A 20,548-nucleotide genomic window follows, 5' to 3' on the forward strand; every position below is an offset into this window, starting at 1 on the left:
AGTATTCACAATTCCATATTCCACTTTTTAAATGTATGGTTTATTATCAATAATGAAAAGAAATTGTGTGTTGTCTCCTTGGCTTTTTGCCTTTTCTTTTCTTTTCAAAATGGACAACATAGTAGTAGTTATAATGTTTGGTACGGAGTAAATATTTTCAGACTTGAGTAATATTTTCTCACCAGACCAACAAGCCAATTGAATCAGCCAATAACGACTAGAGTGTTGTAGATTGCCAAACAGATAGATAGGTTCCACGGTTTTACAATTTGTATCAATTGAAAAACGATGTACATTATACAAGTGCTACAGTTTACACTTGTTTTATTGTGTATCATTAGAAAATTCCAATCTTTGTTATAACCATGCTTTATTGATTCTTCTCCTTTTCTTCTTTTGAGTACATCCATGGCTCCATTCCTGATTCTCCTCTTCTTTTTAGTGGCTTTTTTGTTCCCCAGTGGCCAGTTCATACTGGCATGCAAAATACTTTTTGGATCAAATGCTTGCTTTCGCTGTCAATGATGTTGCTGGTCTTCTATAAAACATTCCCAAGTGGAATTTAATTTAAGACCAATTAATTATGTCAAGAAATATGAAGCCATAAAAGCTAATTAACTGCTCATTTTGTTCCAAGTACAGTACTAAGTAGAGTTTAATCGAACTTGGTGGTGATACCTTACCAATTTCGACCCTTATTTTTGTTTTAGATATTTCAATTTTGGGGAGAGCCGCAAGGACAATGACATTGGCGAAACTTACACTTTTGTTTATTGCTAATGTGTCATTTGCTATGCAACATTATGTAAAATAATCTATGTCAATGAATTAGGTAGAATCTTTGAAAGAGAAAATGATATAATTTTCCTCCTATCCCCACATATTCTAGATTATTATTGTAAATATCAACCTATTGCCTTCTTATCATTAAGAGGGCGGATTCGAGTGTAATCGTGGTCTTGCAATTTATTTTTTTGCACGGCCTCTTATTAATAAGTGGGGGTGACAAAATGACCCTTGAGTGGACGTCCTTTGTTTCTTCTACCTAGACAATAAGCACGATCAGGAGCCAAGAACTTGTCCTAGATTCACCTGAATCTGCAGTGCACCCTGCAAGGATTTGTATGTGATGGTTGGTAGAGAAATGTTTGGTGACTCCTCGCCCCTGAGGAGTCGCCAAACCTTCCAATCGGGGGCAAATAATTAAACTAGGAGTTAGTTTGAACTGTAAAAAAAATGGTTGACAACCCTCAGTGAATCGCCGGAGCATTCAATTTTAGGTATAGTACGTGGTAGTGGTAATTTGGATAGGTAAAGACATTACAAGTATCTAGTGAGGTGATTCATGTTTATGTTAGTAATTCAAATATGGAGTAGTCATGATAGTTAATTGGTTTTTTCTTATATTAACACCTTAAATGATTGAGGCAATAATTTTGATTAGTTGTAGTTGGTGGGAAATGCACTATTTGGAATCATCCTGAAAGCGACTTATTGTTGCTTGTGATTAGAATGATACATTGCTGCTTAAAATATTCTTGTTTGTATAGTGAGAGGTAAGATCTACTAAACTTACCTATATCTAAATTAGGAAAGTTAAATTCTGCATTATCCAAATCATGGAGTAAGGTTAACATGGTACATCGTGTAGAACAAATGTCGACTTCTCCCTTTGTGTCTAATAGTTATTCATATTGAAAAATCTTTTTGAGAGACAAAATAAAGTCAAAGTAGAAAGTAGGAACAACAAATAGAGATGACAGAAGTAAGATAACCGGTAAAAATTCTACAGAACACATACCTAATTTAATTTGTTTGTAAATGGCTTTACCTTAAATCAATAAATCATAGAAAATGGGAAACATAGAGGTAATGGTAGTCCATTTAGCTATTCTTCTCAAGAATCAAGATGGATTAAAACCGATCTAAAAAATAGTTCCATAACCATGTATAAATAACGAACATACATATTTTTACACAAGAAAAATTGGTAAGAATACCCTCGTGAGGCCTCAACAACCATCATCCCAATATGTGGTTGATTTGTACTGAGGCAAAGAAATGAGAAGACACACAATCCCCAGGTGACAGCATCTTACAAAACTAATAAGATTGTCGATGCAAACAGTGACCCATACAACCAACGTTGTAGGACCTTATGGTTATCCTTATTAGCGTGATTAGATTGAGTAGATGAGCTCCCATCTTGGGAGGATGTTGATAATGCTGCTGGTGGAGGAGGTGCAAGTTTTGGGACGTTGCATGAACCAAAGGTTCCATTTTCCTGTTTGTGTAACCACCATTAGTAAGAATATGATGTGAATGATGGTAATGGTACCAACTTTATGCATATTTTTGGAGGAAAAACTTAGGTTAAGGATCACAATATGTGGGAACAGATATATTGTATAGTAGAGCAAACCTTGCAATAGGCGATATTGTCACATCCACAGGTTAAGTGGCCGTTGGCTTCATCAACTGCCTCTGAAGCTCCACCACCATCACTCCTCTGCACAAAATCAAAGAAAGCCAAAACGCGTTGATACACAGCATCAGCAAACTATTTTAGTATACTCTATGCAGGTAACACTTTTTATCAAAAGAATCCAGTTTAAGATGCAGAGCTGATAACCTGGTAATAGTCAACAGCAATGAAGTTTGGCCATCTTTTGCCATCTTGTTGGAAGCAAGTATTGATCATTTTAATCAAGGGAGCTGAGTTCTCTGCGCAAGCTTTTGTAGAATTGGGATTGGTTGGAAAATAATTTACGAGAACCAGAGAGACGGATTTTGTGTCCATTGGTGGTGACTCAACACGGTTTGGGCATGAGCCATCAATCATACCTTCATCTCCATCTGTATATAATCAAGAAATGATGAATGAGTGAAACTTTTTCAGCATACAAAAAGAGGGAGAAGAAAAAGGGCTCTTCTTTTTGTTCAGTTTGCTTACTCAAATTAGACAAAAGATTGCAAATTTGCAATGTTTTTTAACTAACAGTGTGTTTGGATAACATTAGAGGAAGGAAAAGAAGGGGAGGGAGGAGAAGAGGAGGGGAGAGAAGAATGGTGAGTTTTCCTTCCAAATCTCTCCATTGTTGGAGGGATCATTTTCCTACAATTTAATCCCTCCATTTCTCTCCCCTCCAATTCCTTCCCTTCCTCATTTGTTATCCAAATGAAAGATATCACATCTCTCCATTTCCCTCCCCTTCTTTTCCTTCCATTTCCTTCTATCCAAACACACCGTAAGTTTGTCAATTAAGACTGAGTTACAACTACAAGCATTTCTACCAATAGCCACAAAATCACTAATGACACTTTCAGACAGCAGGTTGCAATAAATGACTATGATGGTAATGTATCAGTGTAAAATTTTGTAAGAAAAATCTCATCTCAATGTCCATGGTAATACTAAGTTACAAGTATGTGTTTAAATGAAAATTTATTGAGAAGATTGTGTTCTCGGAGATGTGAAATTGTATTGCCTGGACCTTGGTATGAGATTTTTCTTGCAAAGTTACAGACAAACTTGATAACATTACTGTCAACCAAGAGGGCTGTTAACTGTTGTATTTAAGTCAGTAGCGTAATGAGAAGATATAACTATTAAGCACTCCAGTATTCTCTTAAACAAACTGTGTGAGGTTGCAGGATTAAATTATGTACTATGTAGTAAAGAGAACAGAAAACGAGCAACTCACATTGATTTTCAACCATATAGTTCCACTGATAGGCTATCCCTTCAGAGGCCTCTTTAGACTTCACAGAAGTGAAAACCAACAGCCGCTGGTTTTTCGCTACCATATCATCCACTGTTGGCCAATCAGTGCCATTTTTAGGCATCCGAGACAGCGGAAACATGAATTTGCTGAGCCCAGCTGAATTGAATATCTTGGTAAGTCCCATTGGTGTTTTTACATAATCCTCTATGATGATTGTAACGATTTCTGTCGGATTAGCTTGCAGAAAACTCTGGACCTCTTTAAGAACATTGATTGCTGGTTGCTGTTATATAGAAATATCAATCAGATTAGTTTGAGAGTATGAAATTGTCGCAATTAGCTTACTGACAGATGAATGCAGGTCAATGAGCAATAACTTACAAATGCGGTGAAATTGAAGCACTTGCCTCCAAATGAATGGCACAACCAGATGTTATTCTCAAAGTCATACATGTCCAGCATAAGCCCTCGGACGCCATTCTACAGAACAATAAAAACTCATCAGACTCGTCCAATGACACGCTCTATTAGAATCACTTTCATCATATCAAGCTGCCATGCTATCAGGAAGAACTAAATTTCATATGTCAGAATGATGCATTCGAATTTTCATTTTCTTAAAATAAAGAGTTACACTCTCACAAGGAGCCTCTTTTCGAGGTTTAAATCCTGTTATAGACACACGCAAAGAGCAATGATTGTCTAATACCTACACAAAACCACTCAGTTCGTAAGCCAAGTTGAGCCGGTGCAAGACCAAGCTAGCTCAGACAGAGCTAGGCCAAGACAATCTTGACCTCGGCTACTTCAAGGTGTGCTACATTCAATATGTTTACGCAGCTAAACAGGAAACTTTCCTAGTTACGAACAAGGTTAATTTTTTATTATCCACTAGTTAAACAAGTAACACCATGACAAATTCTTATTAGCAACATACTTGTCATGGTGCAATGTTCACTTGTTTAATTAGTCCAGTCTCCAATTTTAGCAAGAGGGATTTTTCCTCCTTAAAATAAACAAGACAGTTCATGAAAGATTTTGAATGATTATGTGATTGGAATAATTCCACATGAAAGAAATTGAAGGGTTAGGTAGGTAGTAGAGGATGCTTGTTTTATAATCTAAACTGAAAACTGGCAGTCAGGAGATTTGGTACAAAAACATTGTCACCTCGTTTTATGGTAGATGTTTCAAGCATAAATTTGTGATTGCAAACACATACTGGTAAAAAATAAAGATCTTGCACCAAAAAATTAAAGAAATAATATATAGATCAATTTGGCCACCATACCAACTACCCTAAATAAATACCATTTTCTGATTTTCTCTGACTATCATAGAATAAACAGAATAAATAATGGGGTATTTGGCAATTGGAAATACAGTTTGAGCATATAAAATTCGGATTATAAGCTTAGATTAATTATGGGATGGTTACATAATAGGATATTTCGAGGAAGATATCTAAGGCGTTGTATTAGATAATTTTGTTTGATTTGTAACAATTGTATGTTTGTATCTTTAGTGTTCCAAATTCTCAAGTCCCTCTCCCTCGTGGCCCATAGAAACATTTAAGGTTATATAACGTCCTTTACTTAAAATCTATAACAAATTAAGTAAAGCCGATTAAGGAACTTCCCATTTCCTTTCCTTAAGGTCGTCTTTTTCAGCAATATATTAAATAAAAAAAAAATATTGACATGTCATCACATCCTACACAACCGTAATGTTGAAGGAAAGCAAAATATGAATGTTGAGTCATTCAAACAAAATAACATGTGGCGTTGCATTATGGAACTCATTAGTCAAAATTAATGTATGTGGAGACCACAATTTACAAATGTACCCTATTGGTTAATTGAGAATTCTATTCATAAGAATTGTGCCCTTTTGTTTTCACATAATAAACATGAGAATAATTACATATAAAATTTTTAAATTTAAAGAGGGTGTCTATTTTAAAATTAATTGAAAAAGATAAAGACAACACAAGAATAAAAGTGATGAGATGGAATAAAGCAAAAGGTGAGTCAGTCATTTAGTATTCTCTTCTATTAGAATTTTAAGCAATATTATCCAAATAAGCAACATTAAAGTTGGCTTATTTTGTCATTTTTCACTTATTTGTATATGACTAAATGGTGGGAGCTTATCTAATCTTATATTAAGTATAACTTGAACTCAAGTAACTTTTATTAACCTTTTATCTGAAATTATTTCTCTTAAAACAATTTAAATTTCGGAAAAAAAAAGTTATATTAAAAAATAAGAAAATGAAACATGATTTAAGAAAAAAGAACCAACATTTTTACTAGCACCCTTTTACAGAGTAATGCTCAATAAAACATTGCACCAACTTCAGTACACCATGAGTCTGTAGTAAAAAGGTTTTTGGAACACGTCATGTGGAATTAGCTATTTAGCAGTAGGTGAGGACGTGAGGTAGGTTAGAAAAAGTGGTAAAATTCAAAGTTTAATCTTTACATCTAACAAAAAGGCTGAAACCAACGTGGTTATTACAATCTTCTTAAACTGCACTCATATTTTATTTGATTGGCAATTAGGTATACAAGGGGAAAGTTGTGCACAACACTTACAAGTTCTCAAATTCAATTCTTTTATGCTATAACTATTTAGGAGAATTTAGTTACTTGCTATGACTATCAACAAATTTTTACTATTTATGCCTAAAACATAACCTAATAATCTGTATGTTGTTAGCTTAAGCTCTTTTATAAAAAAAGTTATGAAGAGCCGGTTATGTAGGCAAGACATACATCATCAAATTTTATTACCTCCATTACACATCATAGGTGACTTTGGGATAATGTTTACGAGATATGAAAAATCCAAAAATTGCACATAATATGTAACAGATGTAGTAAAAAGTGCTCCGTATATAAGTTTTATGCACTTTTCATAATTAGTAACTTTTCACTTAATTTTTCTCATTGTCCAGTAATTTTGTTTTAACAAACCAACATTTAAATGAGAAACATAAATGCAAAAATTTGTTTTAAAAAAGGTGGTTGATTTTGAATGAATGAGAGAGAGAAAGAATCAATGAATACATACACGAAGTTGGGAGGTGACAGAGTCTTCCTGATTGGTAGGAGCTAGTAGAATACTACCCGATGGTGACTTTGTGGTCCCTGACATTGCAAATGCATTATGGCTCGTTAGCCATGAGTATTTGTTGAACGCCAACCCTTTCACCTGTTTTTTCAACATGATCAAATTAATTTAAATTCATCTTTATTTTTTTTTTCATTTGTAATATTATGCTACTAATATAATTTTATTAGTAGCACAATATTAATTACTGAGTAATTAACTTTAAACTTAACAATAAGAAAGAAAAAAAAAAAAAAATCAAATCAACCTTAGAAGTAGGAATGATGGGTTGAGTTCGGGAACATCTAGGACGAGTATTGCCATTAGCTGCACAAGTCTCGCATCGAAGCCCGGCTTCGCAATCGCTGTCCTTTGAACATGTCTCTCCGATCTATTCATTTTTTTACAATTACAACAGAAAACATCAGCTAACAGAGTATGAGAAATGAATCAATAACTAATTTTTTAACTAACATTTAATAAACATGTAATTATATTGCAAGATATAGATCGATCACAATTAATAATGAACCTTGAGACTAGATGAAGAGTGGAAGAGAAAAGCTGAAAGAAGCAAGAGAGTAATTTGAAGGAAAAGAACATAATGTTGATGATTTGGACCCCATGATTTCATGGTGCCCAAGAATTTAGGAGAGAGAAAATTTGTGTTTGAATGTCTGCTTTAGGGTGGGGGAAGGTGGTATTATATAATCGTTGAAACAAATTAAAATTAAAGGGTATCTAAGGTGTTAAATATTTTACCAAAACAAGTCGCCCCTTCTAGATTAGTTATGTGTCTTGTAATTTTTAATATCTATCAAGTGGGAAAGGAGTTGATAGGGTCATTTTTCAGTTCTAAGTTAACATAGATTTGGCACATTTGTATATGTGAATGCGATGATGGTTTGATTTTGTTCCATGAAGTAAGCAACGACTAATTTCCTCCAGGTTAAAGTAAAACGCCAATTAAGATTGAAATTACATTTGTTTCTAAATGATGTACTCTCGCCGTTTATATTTGACAGCTTCGATATAAACGTCGTATAATATCAGTATAAATTATGAAATGTTGAGATCACGTTAGAACTAGTTAACAAGATTTGACATGATGATCTATCCCAAAATAGCTATGTTAGTTATCTGACCTTTCATGATTTTCCTTTAATCATTAGAAAGTTTAATTATGTACATAGTAGTTATAAAAATTATTGAAATTTGATTTTTTTATAATACATACGAAGTATTAAACAAATTATGATGATTTTCTTTGTATAAATAATTATAAATTACAGTCAGAGTTTATAAGATTTGGCTTATCTTTATAAAAAATCAAATGCGACAATTTTTTAGGAATAAATGTGCATATATATATATATATATATATATATATATATAATTTTTTAATAATTCATTATTTTCTTTTGAATTAAACATAGACTTAGGCCCTGTTCTCTTACGTTGAAATTCAGTTCAGTTCAGTTCAGCTCAGCTCAGCTTAGTTCAGTTCAGTTCAGCTCAACTCCTAATTTCCTTCTCTTATAATATATTCAGTTCAGTTGAGTCAATGAGAACAGGCCCTTAACGCACAATTTTCTGTAAAGAGGAAAGAAATACTCGTAGTCGTAGAGCAATAAAATGAGAGGTTGTCTATGTACGAGTAGTGTTATTACAGAACCATTACCCAATAATGATTGGAAATTAAATCTAATCTAGAACAGAATTATCTGGGACACCTCAATTGGAATACAAGCTACTTAATTACAAAAATGATAATAATAGAAGCTACTCTCCATATCTTCAAAGCCTGCTAAAATTAATGATAAGATCTCTCTTGTCTATTACTCCAAATCTCCAATGTGTTGTCTTAGCCTCCTTTATATTTTTTTAAAATGGAATAATGTGTATAACAATTAAGAATAAACAAATTATAAACACTCTTTAGTCTTTATGCTTTGGAGCCCTATTTTGATTTTATGCTAGCTTTTTGCAAATCTTTTTAGAAAGAAATACAAAAAAAACTATAAATGGGATAATCATCTCTTACTCATTCTATTCAATGCAATATTCTATCTAAAAGCTGCAACCATCATATTCAGGCAAAAGCTTATCCATTTTAACCACCTATAGAATGTAACAGAAAGTAAAGACTCAAATACATACTACATAAGTTTGGTTTGTCTAAAAGGTTATTCTTCATTTTTTTAGCAACGAACTCTTGGTTGCATGGTCTACATTCTGGACCTAAAAATAAATAAATGCACTGTATTTTAAAAGCTCATGTGGTAATGAGAGAGATAAAATCTTTAAAAAAAGCACTCAAGTAATATATATTCCGTATAAGATTAGATAGAGAAAAATCATGTACAAATAAAAATAATGTAATATAGTGTAATATTTAAAGAACAAATGAATAATTTATAAGACCTTAAAAAATGGCCGTAAAATTCCCTTAGGTGTATTTTAATCTAGACATACGTGACATACGGAGTACAAACTATTGTATTCTAATAAGTAACCCACACGGCGGCACCACGTAATAGTTTTCGTTAAATAAACATCATAAGTTGAATACAAACATTAAATCAACATCTTGAAATAAATGAAAAAAAAATGCACTTGTATACTTCGTATATCAATCCATTTCAGCTTATTGAACCAAACGATCCCTTAATTGGTTATGACTTGCTAGTTGCCAACTTGCCACACTCTTAATCGATATTATGAAGTTGCAAACAATTTTTTATTAATGGGTTTGGCCGTTTAGGCGGATCCAGGAAGTGTACCAGTCAGTGGGCCTTATAGAACATGTTGTGCACAATTTCCTATAACTAGTTTGAGAGTTCATGGGCTTTATGGCTCAAGGTCCACGGATTATGTTCAACAAGAATTCATCAACGCGCATATAAAATTTGATTACCCTGAAAATAAATAAAATTTTGTTGATTTAGTAACTTAGTATGCAAGAGGATTCATATATAAACAAGCATAAATTTTTTGAACTATTAAAAAAAAAAAAAGCATAACATTTTGAAAGTTTAATACTACTATATATGGAAACTAGCTAACAATGGTACATTATTGAAGCCATCAAGAGATATGGGCACATATTTGTACATTATTCAACAAGGTGAGCATTTGTAAGTAAATTGTTCTCTTAGGGCCTATTCTCATTGACTGAACTCAGCTGAACTGAATTGAACTGAACAGAACTGAACTGAACTCAGCTGAACTGAACTGAACTGAAATAAATATTTTATAAGAGAAGGAAATTAGGAGCTGAACTGAACTGAACTGAACTGAATTTCAACGTAAGAGAACAGGCCCTTATTAGATCGATAAAGAAAGAATTTTCCTAGTACATCCGCTTAGTTTTTTCAAGTGGGTGTTGTCATTGTTAATAACTTTTTGTGAAGCAAGAATACCAATAATTACTACTTTGTTTATTTCTTTATACTTTATTTTGATTTCTGGTACTTATATGATCAAGTTTTACCTACGTTAGTTATAAATATAGATCTTAGAGTAGTCTTAATACATTATTTTGATGTATGACTTTTTGTTAAATTTATGATCAAACATATTAGCTCTTACATTAGTGAATAGTGAGTTGACAAACGTGTTGAATAAGGATATAAAATATGAAGTAGAAGAAACATACCTATTTTAAAAAAAAATAAAAAATAATCTCTATATATGTACGTAGTATGTTGTACATAAAATGAGTTGTTGATTAACATGATAAGAATATATAATCACCATATTTTTGTACTTTTATAAAGTTGATGATGGCTTCTTTCAATTCGTCGTATTGATTATAGAATATTCTCATAAGAAGGGTTTTATTCTTTCTTGAGGACTTTGGTTATTAGCTAAAATAGACATTGGGTTAGGCTAGTTTGAGTTGGTCATTGTAATAGAAGCATTTTTGGCAAGAAAAATTATATAATTAGAACCAATTCATAATATATAAAACCTAAACACGTTTTTGACCATCTAAGTTCTAGATATTCTTCGTATAGCACGAGTTATTTTAAAACAAAATAGTATTAATGGTTGCTTTATTTAATATTAACTAGCTTTTGGACCCGTTCTACGCACGGGTTATGCTTAAATTATAAATTTATTTGAAACTTTACAAATTATCTTGTCACAAAAAAAAAAAAAAAAAACCCTTTACAAATTATTTGAATGAATTTATTTTATCGTCTTTTGACATATTATAATATTTTATGAATTAGTGGTAATAGACTAATAGTTGTAGAAAAAATGGCTTAAAATCGTAAAATCATATCTCTATCGCATGATATATTAATCAACAATTTGTATAAAAAACTACTTTGTAAATACCAAACACTTAATATAATTTTACAATTTTTACATGAAATGTGAAGGCATGATATTCTTCTTTAGTCTTTACCAATATATGGCTCTTATATTGCGCTTAATATCTTCAAAATTAAAGCCCCATGGCACGTAAACAATGTCATCCTATGAAATTTCCATAGTATTCTTGCCACCTCAATATTTTCCTTTTCAATCATCATCCTCATTGTTGTAGAAATTTCACATAGAATTTTGAAAGATGTTTCTCTAATTTTTTAGTTTTTGAAACTTAATGAGTGTGAAAAAATCTTTATTGAAAATTTGTATTTATATAAGAAGAGGGGGAAGATAAGGGGTCAAATTAAAGAAATGAATTATGAATGTGAATAAATTGAATTGATAGATGGAATAATGAGAAGAGGAGAAGGTTTAAGAAATTTAATTTGTTATTGAATTAAAATAAAGATTACAAAATATATAAATTATTGAGAAATAAAGGGGGAGATGAAGAGAGAATTTCTTTGAAAACATAAGGAGGGAGAATGAATAAAGAAATGTGAGAAAGAATGATGACATGTGTCAATTTTGGTTTGTGTTTTTAAATACTAAGTATAGAAGTATAGAAGTATAGATTTAGAATGATAGATTTATCAATTTTGAAATGCTAAGTGCTTCTCAATACGGCACTATGTACAACAAACCACAAATACAATTAAGGACAAGACACAGACAAGACAATAGATTTTTTTTTAAAAAAAACATACTTATGCGGTCAGGCCAGAGTAGAGTAGGGAGAGGATAGTTCAATCCTCATAAAAGGTGCAAAGCTTCCATAGTAAAACAAATTGGTAATAGTAAGAGCAACTCTTTTACCAGTCTACCTTATAAAGTGGAACTATTTCTCATCTTTCTCCAATGTAGGATACTCATTAGTGGTTTTAAATTGAGTTTTAACAACGATGTATACAGATAAATAATTATAAGGCCATTCGTACTACCAATCATCAAATTATTATAAATTTCAAACAACATTAATTAATATGTCCATATCATACGTAAGCTAAAAAAATTGTACTTGAACCATTTCATCTATAACATAGTATTTCTCTTCTGACATTAATCTGAATTAGACGTGCTACTTACCCTAACATTAGTTCGTTGACAAAATCTCTCTCTAATTAAACTTCCTAAAACCAATTAATTGTTTAACATTACCAAGTAAATAACCTAACCATTAAATAGAAATATTAAAAAATGCACGTACTTAACCCAAAAGCCACCCTTCTTTTTAGCCGATTCCCTCTCTTTCGTCTCTCTCCTCCTAAACTTTTGCACACTTGTTTTTTAGCCTTCTCCACATTTTGACTACCAACTCATTTTCTCAAACTCTTTATTTTTTTCAATCAACAAAAATGCATGCAAAAACAGACTCCGATATAACAAGCTTACCGGAGTCATCTCCCACGGTATCGCCTCCGCGTAGGGGTGGTTCTGGGCACGGGCAAGTGTACTACGTACAAAGTCCATCAAGGGATTCAACATCTCACGATGGAGAAAAGACTACAAACTCCTTTCACTCCACCCCAGTCATCAGCCCAATGGGGTCCCCACCTCACTCTCATTCCAACTCATCTTTGGGCCCACATTCTCGGGAGTCCTCCTCGACCCGGTACTCCGGGTCGGCTAAGCCTAAGGGCGGAAAAGGTCGTAGTAGTCGTGGAGGCCGACATAACCACCACGATCAACGACACCCGTTCGATGCGATTGAAGAAGAGGGGCTTCTTGGTGGAGAAGATGAGGATGGAGAAAGAAGTATACCTAGACGTTGTTGGTATTTTATATGGTTCGTTGTAGCGTTTTTTTTGCTAATGTCTTTCTTTTCCTTGGTTTTGTGGGGTGCTAGTCGCAATCAAAAGCCCGTTATTACTATAAAGGTATTAATCATCGATCATATTTGCTACATGCCTACATTACTCTCGTTGTTTACATACTCCCTTCGTCTTAATTTAATTGTTCACTTAGATTAATACTTCATAGTATTCCAATAATTAGCACGGATAGCCCGTGGCTTGGTGTGTAATCTGCATTATATTGTAGATGTATAAAAAATATTTTGAAAGTTTAATCCTCCAATTAGGTATCGACACATAAATTTAGGACAATAAATGAGGTAGGTCGTTTAAATATAACACTAGATAGTGTGGGGTTCGACATTACTTTAACTTCAGCACATAATATATTGGTTTATCTAGTTATGTAAATGTAATGCCTATTGCCAAGTACAATTATAATTCAAGCTGGGTATTTCCGGTTAGATAATCAGGAACGGGTCAGTTTCGCTAGGTTAAATACTATGAAGTACGGAATAGTTTGTAACTAAATCTGAATTGTTGCAGAGTATAAAGTTCGAGCAATTTGACATACAAGCAGGACAAGATAACACAGGAGTACCAACAGGAATGGCAACAGTAAATGTAACGGTGAAAATGAGGTACAGAAATAAAGGCACATTTTTTGGCGTGCATGTAACCTCGACTCCCCTTGATCTTTCCTTTGAGGAACTCATATTAGCAACTGGAACGGTATCATTCTTTTTTTCTCAATTTCCACAATTTCTCCGCCTTTACAATTCCAAAATTGTGCGTGTGTTTATGTTTTTGTGTGTTATTTTCTTTTATTGGTACGCCAATCAAGGATGTATGTGTGTCCATGTGTATACATTTTTTTTTTTTGGACATGTTCTATGTCGACTATGTGTATGTTTTTGGCCTTAAGTGAAGATGTACAAAGCTTATAAATTCACAAATCTAAAAATTAAATAATAAAAAATTTTGTTTGGTATTGTTTCTGTTTTTTTCTAGTTGCCGTGTTGGGTTGGTGTTATTGAAATTGTCATTTGTGAATGCACCATAATGAGGTCAATGATGAAGATACAATTTGATTTTAGTTTATGAAATTCGACTAAAAAAACAAAGGTGCTAAATGTTTAAAGATTTAGACAATAAAAAGTGTTTAAAGACATTTGTATAGCTAAAGGCAAGATGACACTTTCGTTCACTCTAAACGACATTAATATGTACTCACTTCACATCATGTGCGGAATTTTGTGAGAGGGAAGGAACAAGTAGAGCAATGCAAAATGATCATAATGACTCGTCTCATACATATATAGCACAAATAAATGCACAATAGAAGACCAAGTGTTTATAGTATATGTTTCCTTGCACGTCAGACGTCAATCTTCATTTTCAGCCACGAAAACTGATGTTTTACATCTAATTGTCCAAATACTAAATGCCAATATGTTTATTTATTGCATGAATATCGCTGTATTAATTTGTAAGTATTTGATTCCAGGGTTTTATTAGTCCCTGTCATATCTAGATCATCATAATAAAATATAAAATATACGACTTGCATATTTCAAGAAGCTTCCTTTGTCAAAATTGTTTAGCTCATCTTGTGCCATAATACAAGGACTAGGTCTACCATGTACATCACTACATATCAAATTATTCCATATTGTCCTGCCAAATAAATAACGATTAAAAATTAAGGAACCTCGTTTAAATGTTACCGGACCTAGTTTCCTAGTAAGATCAATGTTCATAACTTATTGCAATTCGCCCCCTCTAAATTTTTGCAATGTACGTGCATCTTGATTTTTTTTACAACGAACATTAGTGCTTAATTACGACCAAGTGTGTGTTAGATGTGCGATTGATCGATTAACTTAACCGTGAAATTTGAATGCACGCAGATGGAATATTTTTATCAGAGGAGGACGAGTCAAAGACAGATAACAGTGCAATTGAAGGGAGACAGTCTGCCTCTATATGGGGGAGGGTACAGCATAAGCAACAATAATAAAGGAGTAGTAATATCGCCAGTGCCATTAACCCTAAACTTTAGGGTCAGATCAAGAGCATACGTCTTAGGGAAATTGGTAAAGCCAAAGTTTTACAAGGCAATTAAATGTATTGTGGTTATGAATCCAAAGAAGATGAACGTGGCCATGTCTCTCAAAAATAACTGCACTTACACATAGATACTAATAATATAGATTAGATACGTCGGTCCAAACTCTTAATTTATTTGGTCTGACTTAATGTATCACATTATAATAAATAGTGAGTACAGTAGTTATAACACTTGTAGTGTGATTTTTGTTTGATTAATTATCAAGCAAGTGGTTTTGTGCTGTGTTGTATGTCATTAATGCCTTAATTACAAAGTATCATGCACTAGTCCTCTACCTCTATCTTAAGTTATGAGGACCTTAAACCCTTAACTAACCAAGGGGTTGGAGGATGGAGTAGCTAACTAGCTATCACTAATTCACTACTCCCTCCGTCCCTAAATTACATTCATGTTTTCAGCATTTATTCCTCACATAATAGAGAGAAAGAGGAATATAATTTAGGGACGGGGGGAGTACTTTTTTGTCCTCGCTCATAATCTATTTATCCTTCAAAGTAGTTGCATATGAACCTACAACATTCACGCAAAATAGTTCGCGCGATCTCTTGGTAGCTCTCTTGACTACAATGTGACATAACTTTTCAATAGTCACATAGACACATACTTAAACCAATTCTCGAGACTTTATAAACCTATTGGTAGTGATCTTATATGGCTTCAAAACTGCTTATATATGCATTCATTATTTTAATTTTGAGAAAAATTCTTGCATTTAGTCTGAAATCGTAGTTTTATAGCCTTTAAATTTGAACAAATTGCAACCTTAAGGAATGAGGTCCGGGTACACCTATATATGGTAATATGGACCCCACAACACCCAAAGATGCCATTTGGTGGTTGAAACTGTCTATTTTACCTTTATAATGTTAATTTTGTTATTTATGAACACATATCCCTTCATTAACTCATGGCTATCATAGACCTTTATATGACCAACTAGTGACCATATATGGTTCCAAACAATATTAAATAACCCCAAGATGGATCCCTTATTGTATTGTGTATTTTCGATATTGAGACCTCGAAATCTCTAAAAATGATTTAGTTTCGTGCATTATACAGCCTTGAATTGGCCTCAGTATAACATTTTTGGACTTGGTAAGATTATGCAACGAGGTGCTTCATGTGGTTCCGAAAGAGCCCCATGAGGCAAATTTTGTGGCTTAACCCACCCTTGTGTTTCCGAAAGAGCCCCAGGAGGGCAAGCCAAGATGCTATGCTCAAAGGCCTCAATTTTTTTTTTTAAAAAAAGGTATTTTTAAAGGGTGAGGTGTTATCATGTCTTTTACTTGTTTTACATTTTTCATCCAAAGATGTGAGTGATCATGAAAAGGCCATGTAGAAACTGGACTTGTGCTGTTATGTAGTTAGTGCTAATGCTCCGTGTATAATAATGGACCAAAGAAGATGTTGGGCCCAATATTAACTGGACGATCTCGAAGCGATATAAAATACATTGTCAACCCATTCTATCTACAAATGGGCTTGTATAGTAGTTATTCAACGCAGATTCACTGTACTACTCAAAATATTGAAAATTTCGGTAAAACACAGAAAGTCCTACAGAATTGTGAACCAAAATCTGAAGATCACAGATTCACAGCATTTGCTATGTACGTAATTATAAGCTGCTTAAACAGAATTGTGAAGGCTATGACCATCCTTTGGCATGGCCATATTATGTGATTTGCGAGTACCATAAAATCTTAAGAGCACAATTAAAGCTAATTGGGTTTTGATTACACATAACCGTAAGTCTTCATACAAAGAGGAAAGTCTCATCTTAATGTAGTACATGATTTCTAAATTTACAAAGAACATCATCATTTGAGTTTGAAGGAGCATATACGTAATTGAGTTGCTATAGCCTATAGGTACAAAGTGACTTCTTTTCTCGACTTCAGTTTAACATACATACATACAAACCAAAGTAACATTTATAAAAACTGGTCACAATGATCCATCTAATGCGATTGCTAAATACTGCTCCATTATTCTTCCGTAGACTCTTAGAGTATAAGCAGCTTCTTAATCTTTGTCTAATACTCCGTACGTAGCAGATAAATATTGACCTTTAGATTGCAAAAATTGTCTACATGTGTCATTAGAAAGTCAGCTCTAATCAAATAAACATTGTGATATAGTTTATATATTTAACTGTCCTCAAATGTTCAACAAGTGCAATATGTCCGAGTGGTTAAGGAGACAGACTTGAAATCTGTTGGGCTTCGCCCGCGCAGGTTCGAACCCTGCTGTTGACGTTATTTTTGGCGTTTCTATTTTTATATGCTGTTTTCTTAGTCCTATTGTATTTTAGACCCAATTATAATTCTTTTCTCAGTTATTTAAGAAATCTAAGGTTATCGTTATTATTATTATATAAGAGAGGTAACAATCATTTTTCTAGATCCTAAAATAATAGTTAGCACTTTGATTTACATTTATCGTAATATTGTCTCGAATACAATAAAATAAAATATTATTTTGAACTACAGAATTTATTAAGCTCTTCTCAATTATTTCAATAAAAATAAATTGGCTCATCAAAATCTATATTGATGCTTAAACATAAAAATTAATTGTTCAATACGTGTTTTGGAGATTATAAAAAGTCAAATTATGGATACGAGATGTGCATAACTTAAGACAAAAGGAGTACATGTGACAAATAATATTGCATTGTGCTAGTATAGTCCTTTTGAAGAAATGAACAATTGCTTGGCTAGTCCGTTAGTACTACGGAGTACAAAGATCTACCAAAATAAATATAACTTTTCTCCACTAGACAGCTGATATTAGAAAACCAATACCAATAATTTCATACCCAGCTAATATAAAGTACTCCGTATACCATTATCCCATGTTCATTGCATTTGGGAAGTAATGCTGAAAAAATTATCAAAAATTGATGAAACATATAACTTCCTGACGAAATATTCCCAAAAAAAAAAAAGAGATAATTTATTGATTAAGCAACCCCTTATCTTGTTATCCAATTACAAGAATTTGGAGAAAAAAAACAGTGCAAGTTGAGAAGCAAAGAAAGAAAGAGTAGTAGCAAGGGTTTTCTCAAATTTAAAAACATTAATCGCATGAGAAAATGACTTTAACCCTCGAAGTTGCGGCGTTGGGACCCACTCTTCAAGTTGACTCTTAGCTAGTTAGTTTTCTTAATCAAACTGCTGCCCAACTAATTCTGTCAATTTCTGACCTCATTTCTTTCACCAACATTCATTATTATTTCCTTTTTTCTTTTTCTTTTTTTTTTTAAAAAAAAAAATTTCAAATCTCTTTGAGCAAATTGGGCATGCAGCTGTTTATGGACTATCGCATGCATTATCCTTTTCTTTAATTAGATTTTAATGGGGTTGTAAGTTCCAACTTCCAAGTTTGCAACTTGTAACACTTGCAAAATAATATTCCCTGTATTTTATAAGATTCTTAACCAATAACAGTCAAGTTTTAGGTGCTATTGATCTCTTCCAATTTATAGTGTGTTCAACACAGTACATAACTGAAAGTAGTTATCTAAGAGTCTGTCCTGATTTACTGACTTGAACTGATTGTAGCTGAACTGAACTGAATAGAGCTGGCATGAATTGTTTATGAGAGAGGGAAATTAGGAAAAAAAAACTGAACTGATTGGAGCTGAAGTGAAGTGAAATGAACTGAACTGAACTGAAATTAAGCTGAACAGAACAGGCCCTAAGTCACATTGCAATTTATAAAAGTTGTCCCTTAAGTAATTATAGGAAAATGTTTGCACTTCATCTGCTTCTCATTGTTTGCTACAAATTCCTTTTTAGTTTACCTCTTTAAATTTACCTCATACTACTTTGAATATAAAATATCACAGCTTTACTCTCACAACCACTACATTTTGGTCCTGCACTCCTGCTACTTCTTTTCACTTATCAGTTCCTTTCAATCAAAAATAAAAATGTGTTAATACCTCTTCGCAGCAAACATAAGGATAAAAGGAGTATAAAGTAAAGTAAAATAAAATAATCTATGACAGAATAAGTCAACTTTTATCAATGAAATAATATGGTCAAAATAAAAACAAGCGCACGAATAGTACATGAATCAAAATGGAACATTTATTAAAATAAAAGAACGAAAGGGATGAATAAATTTTGAAAAAAAATCTTGTAACTCTGGATCTGATGTCTTTGCCCACACCTTAGAAGCTGGCATTTTAGGTACTAGTACGGAGTATATGCCAGGATGTATGTTCAGAGTATAGAATGATGATTGGGCGGCAATGTGCTCTGTTGATTATATTATCAAACTATAGTGTTATAATTAGAGTAGAGTTAGAGTTAGAGTTAGGGAGTAGGTTAGATGATTCCATTGACCAAATTCATTTTCTTTTATTGATTAGTGGTCTAAAATGAGGGTATCTCATTAATGTTTGTGGTTAATATGAAGTAAATCTTCTAGGTTCATTGTTAAATTTATAATTGTCGATACAAAGTACTTGAATAAATGCATTGGTTTAGATTGTAAGTGTTGCACAGCCTTGTACTGGTCTTGGACCGTATTACGTTGGTATGATTTGCTCCATACAATTGAAAATTTTCTAATTAGTTAGTTAATGAGAGCATAATAGCATATTCTGCGGAAAAATTGTCATTTTGCTATTCTTAAGCTAGATTATGGTCTTTTTTACTTGTAATAAATCACGCGTGCTGGAAATAAAATGTTGTAGTCTAATTATAATTTATGAAATAGAGGAAGATACAAATCTTAAATTTTATTGAGGTATATAATAATTGTGAAACAAAAATAATCTTTAAAAATCACATAATAATTTGTGAATAGGTGCTAAATTATGGGCTCAAACAGCCATAAAATTTTACAATATTAATAACATTATCCAAATAGTAGTCCACTTGTATTTTATTTTATACTCATTCATGACTTTAGGACCTAGGGATGTGTAGACAACTAGAGCTTATTGTTGTTTACTGTGTACAATTGTGGGCTTGTGGCAAGGAAGTTTTATTCAATGATCAAAGCCACATATGAAAGGGTGTATTCTTCAATTCATTTTGACCTTTTTAAAGTATAAAATGTGAGATAATTAAGTTCAAATGATTTCATTAAGTTAATTTAAATAACTTAAACTAAGTTAGAAATAATATAGCCTTGTTAATGATTTTGCCTATAATAATAAGTGGAAATCATAAACTTTTTATTTTTTTTTAATCATCTCACCCATCATCATCTTCAACCATTTAATACTCTATAACATATGATCCGATCATTTAATACTCTACTTGTATAACATATGATTAGTATACAAAGCATGTTTATTTCAAATATTTATTCATAAACAACACTCAATTAGAATAGATATTTTGGAATGAGCAAATATGGAAACACAAATTATACAGGAGTGT

At 32.6% G+C, this 20,548-nt stretch overlaps 2 protein-coding genes and 1 non-coding gene across 3 annotated transcripts; 2 read left to right on the plus strand and 1 right to left on the minus strand.

Moving 5' to 3' along the window:
• Positions 1-1,816: 1,816 nt before the first annotated feature.
• Positions 1,817-7,536, minus strand: LOC145600931 (PI-PLC X domain-containing protein At5g67130-like). Its single transcript, XM_081656803.1, has 8 exons — positions 7,372-7,536; positions 7,108-7,230; positions 6,801-6,941; positions 4,107-4,205; positions 3,705-4,008; positions 2,633-2,856; positions 2,423-2,509; positions 1,817-2,284 (listed from the first exon to the last, which is right to left on the minus strand). The coding sequence occupies exons 1-8, from the start codon at positions 7,471-7,473 to the stop codon at positions 2,096-2,098; spliced, it is 1,269 nt and encodes a 422-aa protein (XP_081512929.1). The 5' UTR covers positions 7,474-7,536; the 3' UTR covers positions 1,817-2,095.
• A 4,889-nt stretch (positions 7,537-12,425) lies between these two features.
• On the plus strand, positions 12,426-15,298 carry LOC145602528 (uncharacterized). Its single transcript, XM_081658721.1, has 3 exons — positions 12,426-13,096; positions 13,559-13,744; positions 14,923-15,298. The coding sequence occupies exons 1-3, from the start codon at positions 12,575-12,577 to the stop codon at positions 15,208-15,210; spliced, it is 996 nt and encodes a 331-aa protein (XP_081514847.1). The 5' UTR covers positions 12,426-12,574; the 3' UTR covers positions 15,211-15,298.
• A 2,023-nt stretch (positions 15,299-17,321) lies between these two features.
• TRNAS-UGA (transfer RNA serine (anticodon UGA)) lies at positions 17,322-17,404 on the plus strand. Its single transcript has one exon. It is a non-coding gene; the product is annotated as a tRNA-Ser (tRNA).
• The last annotated feature ends 3,144 nt before the right edge of the window (positions 17,405-20,548 follow it).

The sequence above is a fragment of the Chenopodium album genome, chromosome 21 (assembly GCF_948465745.1).
Source record: "Chenopodium album chromosome 21, dcCheAlbu1.1, whole genome shotgun sequence".
In the NCBI taxonomy this organism is placed as follows: domain Eukaryota; kingdom Viridiplantae; phylum Streptophyta; class Magnoliopsida; order Caryophyllales; family Amaranthaceae; genus Chenopodium; species Chenopodium album.

Excerpts from the sequence above, each read along its gene's own strand:
- LOC145600931 (XM_081656803.1), bottom strand. The coding sequence starts at position 7,473 with ATGAAATCATGGGGTCCAAATCATCAACATTATGTTCTTTTCCTTCAA. Across the intron at positions 6,942-7,107 it reads CCATCATTCCTACTTCTAAG|GTGAAAGGGTTGGCGTTCAA; the intron begins GTTGATTTGATT and ends TTGAAAAAACAG. Across the intron at positions 2,510-2,632 it reads TTGCTGTTGACTATTACCAG|AGGAGTGATGGTGGTGGAGC; the intron begins GTTATCAGCTCT and ends GATTTTGTGCAG.
- LOC145602528 (XM_081658721.1), top strand. The coding sequence starts at position 12,575 with ATGCATGCAAAAACAGACTCCGATATAACAAGCTTACCGGAGTCATCT. Across the intron at positions 13,097-13,558 it reads AGCCCGTTATTACTATAAAG|AGTATAAAGTTCGAGCAATT; the intron begins GTATTAATCATC and ends GAATTGTTGCAG. Across the intron at positions 13,745-14,922 it reads TCATATTAGCAACTGGAACG|ATGGAATATTTTTATCAGAG; the intron begins GTATCATTCTTT and ends GAATGCACGCAG.